General features: G+C 37.2%; 1 protein-coding gene across 3 annotated transcripts; it reads right to left on the bottom strand.

The window, feature by feature from the left end:
- Positions 1–6: 6 nt before the first annotated feature.
- LOC108724267 (myotubularin-related protein 10-B) lies at positions 7–4,091 on the bottom strand. Of its 3 annotated transcripts, XM_018450558.1 has the most exons (11): positions 3,902–4,091; positions 3,569–3,763; positions 3,313–3,468; positions 2,963–3,087; positions 2,221–2,373; positions 2,048–2,121; positions 1,817–1,963; positions 1,573–1,719; positions 1,242–1,414; positions 973–1,143; positions 7–893 (listed from the first exon to the last, which is right to left on the bottom strand). In XM_018450558.1, the coding sequence occupies exons 1-11, from the start codon at positions 3,962–3,964 to the stop codon at positions 417–419; spliced, it is 1,881 nt and encodes a 626-aa protein (XP_018306060.1). In that variant the 5' UTR covers positions 3,965–4,091; the 3' UTR covers positions 7–416. The 3 variants fall into 3 exon arrangements, with proteins under 3 accessions (XP_018306060.1, XP_018306059.1, XP_018306061.1); XM_018450557.1 differs by having other exon boundaries at positions 1,817–2,121; XM_018450559.1 differs by lacking the exon at positions 3,902–4,091 and having other exon boundaries at positions 1,817–2,121; positions 3,313–3,482; positions 3,569–3,646.
- Between the last annotated feature and the right edge of the window lie 209 nt (positions 4,092–4,300).

Raw genomic sequence — 4,300 nt, 5'->3', positions numbered from 1 at the left:
TGTGTGTGTGTGTGTGTGCGTGCGTGCATAAAAAAATTAGTCTTTCTTTGCTAATGTCTGCCAATAGCGTTTATAAAACACGTTGTCAAGATATAAATATCTCTATTGCTTTACATAGAAAAGAACTTGAGCTGCTCTCAATAATGCAACGCGACTACTTTCTCGCCGGCATACATTTTATAAAGCTCCTGTTCTCCAACACAAGTTTACATTGAGTAATGCCTGGAAAACATGACTGATGAGTCAAATATACCTATAATGTTCCTGGAAAATGCCCTTTCCTTTACAAATGCTTTCACAAGTTATATCTTTCAGAAAGATCTTTCGAAACAAACATTTTGTTTTACACTAGAAGGAAAGGGAATGTAATCAGGTACGCATTTTGAATGCTGTAAAAACAGCATGTTGAGATCCTGTCAATCGGTCGCAGTTATTACTGATTGCGCGTCTAATAAACTCTCACTTAGAAGGATCGAACTATTCATAATCGGCGCACTTACAGTATTCCCTGACCTATTGTTACTAAAGGGATAAAAGCTATCGATATTTGTATGAAGAGAGCAGGTACCGACCTTATCTGTCGGTGGAACGCAGCTTTCGTTTATTCCACGTTGATTTATGTCATTTTGAAGTAACCTAATGTAAAGTTCGATATGTCTTTGTCCACCGTTACGAATCTCGAGTGTCGGTATCCAACGAAAATAGCATTGCGTCCAAAGCTCGAGACTAGAAACCGCATACAAAGGCTTTATAATTGTTTCGTTTTCCGTTTTTATCTTGTCTGTAGAACTACAGGGAATAAATAAAGGGTTATAAAATAACAAGATGTCTTGATCGTTGAATTGTTCTCGCCAATCCCAAACGCTACGAAGTACAAGAGGTGTGTTGGGATCCTGAAAAATCAAAGTCGTGTAACGCTTGTAAGCTTATTGGCTACCGATCTTAGAAGAGACCTCAAATAAGATTTATTACCATAGCTGCCACTGCCCGATCTCTTTCACAGTTAAAGATAAAAGTATCAAAAATGGAAACATGTGCCGCGTCCCATAGTGTGGTCAAGTACGTTTCCGTAAATTCAAATTCTGTTGGATATTGTTGACACAATTGCCACACACAGTCGAGGTATAAAAGAAACAATGGAGACTGTGTAAATCAAATCAAGATAATTTGCCATTGCTAGTATCTCAAGTTTTTTTAAGCGTTTCTCAATGGTAAGCCAAGTTCTAACTTGCCATGCGTACCTTTTCTGAATTAGCTTTCACGATGTGGCCTAATCTATCACAAAACGGATGGCCACCAGCGACCCATTCCTTTTGTAATAACGATTGAAAGCCTGCTATAGTACGAAAGTGATGATCCAGCAACAGTTGCGCTAAACTTGATATAACGCAGCACAAGTCTCTAGCAGCACCTTCTAAAAACGATTCTCGTTTATGACACAAGTCGACTTTGATAAACTCTCGACTTTTCCATTCCACACGATAACGTCAATCGTAAAGTCGATTGCTTCTGTTAAAAGATTCCTTTACGTCCGCTACATTAAGTCTGCAAGCAGATTATCTGAACAACTACCTTGTAAGATGACGGAAATCCCTAAATTAAGACGGTCGCAGACTTCAACTGTCTTTTGTAGGCAATACGATATGTATTTAAGCCATTTTGTATTTTCTAATAATGAATAAAAATTATTATCTTGAATCCAGAATTGTCTGATGTTTTCTGAAATAAATATATAAACATTTTCTTTTTTGCAATCTAGATGTTGCAAAGTATCAGTATTAGTATGGCATATGTACATGAATGAATAAAGATTTACCTGGTGTGCATAAGTTAATAAATTTAGTGAAACTTGCTGCTATTAATTTTACATTAATTTCTTTATTCAATTCGATAACAACCGGCGGTATCTTTTGAGGATGGCTTTTACGAACATTTTCAAACATAATATTCTCCTGCATCCTCTCTGTAATTGTCGGTAACAATTCAGACATTTTTACTAATGCTGCACCATGGGCACTCGTCCAGGACCATACTGGTGGTCTATTACCTTGAAAATGTCTAGCTGCATCCGTTAACTGATTGTCTGTCACAGACGCAGGTACCACTACATATTGCGATAAACTACAGAGATGATAACGGAATTAAAATTCAGTTCGACGAATTTGTTTCAAACGCATACGTAATTACGTTAACTATGTAAATGTATAATGAGCAAGTTACCTGGGACAAAGTTGAAATTTGGCATTAACCATAGATAATCTCCAACCTTTTTTCGTTTCGTCGCTACACAATGATCTTTTCAATTCGTTTTGCCAGTCTGAAATATCCCGAAATAGTTGTACATTTTTGTCAAGACTACTGTAGTAAGCCTCTCTGTAATTAGACATAAAAAAATTTATTTTGACATATCTTGTATGTATTATGTACACATTGTACACATACGTTGTATATATTATAAGAGGGAGGTATATATATTATATCTGGAGACACAGTAGTGTCTCGGCGCTAAGCCAAGCGCAGCGACACTAGCCATGCCTCCTTTACGCTAACCAGTGAGTTACAACAGATTGGGACTATCGGATCTCGGTAACGGCTGAACTGATCAAGTTCTATATATCTTTTTAACAGCGTAACTTTGGCTGCGATCCACTTGCTTCTTTCAAATGCTCCGAATGCTACGCTCCAAACGCTACGCTCCAAACGCTATGTTCTGATTGGTCCATTACTGTCCCGAATGCTACAATTGCTACGTGAACGCTCCAGCCAACCCACCTCCCGAGGTAGTTGGAGCAAAGTGGGAGCGAAAACGATGACATATTGATGACGTAATCAGAGTTGCTGGGAGCGTTCCGAAGCGTCAAATGGACCAGTCATGTTAGTGCTACAAATGCTCTGTAGCATTTGAAGCGCTAAGTGGACCGCAGCCCTAAACGTACTGTTTTCTTTGAGGTGTAATACTAACTTGTAATCATAGGCAAATAACAGTTGGTGTCTGCTAGGAAAAGCATGATGTAGTAGTGCAGTCAGAAGATTCTTTCCATGCCCAAGAGGTGAAAATTTGAAAGAAAATGACCATGTTCTTAGATTCTGCAATTCATAATGCAATACATAATTTTTCTTCGTTGTAAATATTTATAGTTTATAGTTTATTACAACAAAGTTAGTTGTTGACTTTAAGTGATCATTAGCTAGTGCTCTACAATACCTAAGCTAAAGAATCGATTTTTGACACCCATTATCCCATCAGAGAATATCATAATATCAATACAAGATCGATCACTTATGTATAATGTTATAAGATGGAAAACTTACTTTGCAGATAATAAATATCCCTTTTACTTTCGATGGTACCGTATTACCAGGAACTAACTTCCTTTTCTTATCTCCTATCATAATATAAATTTCATCGATATTTGTCAAACACGTATCCATATATCCATATAAATGGTTTTGTTGGTGAGTAACATTCTGTAACACAGATTCTTGGATATCATGTCTAAATATCGGTTCATACTTTGATAAACAAACCAACGATTGTAAAGTTACATATCATTTCGTGTATATATACCTCTCCATTTGAATCACCACTGGTAACAAAGGTAAGTTTAAAATTGGTCACTGACAAAACACCAGATATGCCTTGTTTTAGATCACTAACGGGTAAAAACATAAGAACATTTTGCGCCTCGGCAATAAGAACTTCTCCTGGCAATAATTTTATGCTATTTTCAACTAATGAATTACGTCGACTGGAACTGAAGGTCTACGAAAGGGTTATGTCCATTAGCGATTTGAATATTCAGATGCTTTTCCAGTTTCGTTGAGAGCTTATATAACAATGCGGAAATTAATTAAAAGCGAAAATGTTTATACCAATTTAAATACAGACATTGATAATTACCTGCAGCTCATGCTCCTCTAATCCTACGTAACTAATAAAGTTGTTGCTACTTTTGTTTTCCATGATAGGTATCCGATCTCGAGAAAATCAAAATTTGCAGGTTTATTATGGTTCCTGCAAAGTATCGACAAGTGATAGAACACTTCGTTTAATTTTCCTCTCGCATAGTTGACATTGTTGACAACTTTTACAGGACACGACCATGGTATAGACAAGGGTATGCTCACGCGCATACTATATGCATGCGACCAATCAAAATTGTCAAAAGGTGCATTCACCATCCAGGCTGCGTTCCACTTAACACTCACAACGCTCGCGGAATCATTTCATTCTTCTCGTTTATCAAATGTTAAACAAGGACAAACGATGCTCGCGAGCGTTGCGAGCGTTAAGTGAAAC

The sequence above is a fragment of the Mycetomoellerius zeteki genome, unplaced genomic scaffold (genome assembly GCF_001594055.1).
Source record: "Mycetomoellerius zeteki isolate Tzet28-1 unplaced genomic scaffold, Tzet1.0 scaffold287, whole genome shotgun sequence".
Lineage (NCBI taxonomy): Eukaryota > Metazoa > Arthropoda > Insecta > Hymenoptera > Formicidae > Mycetomoellerius > Mycetomoellerius zeteki.
This window is presented reverse-complemented; position numbering and strand designations above follow the sequence as displayed.

Bases quoted from the DNA above. Each gene is read 5' to 3' on its own strand.
- LOC108724267 (XM_018450557.1), bottom strand. From the start codon at position 3,964: ATGGAAAACAAAAGTAGCAACAACTTTATTAGTTACGTAGGATTAGAG. The intron at 3,469-3,568 runs GTATATATACAC...TCTGTGTTACAG, and splicing joins GTGGTGATTCAAATGGAGAG to AATGTTACTCACCAACAAAA. The intron at 2,122-2,220 runs GTAACTTGCTCA...TCATCTCTGTAG, and splicing joins AAATTTCAACTTTGTCCCAG to TTTATCGCAATATGTAGTGG.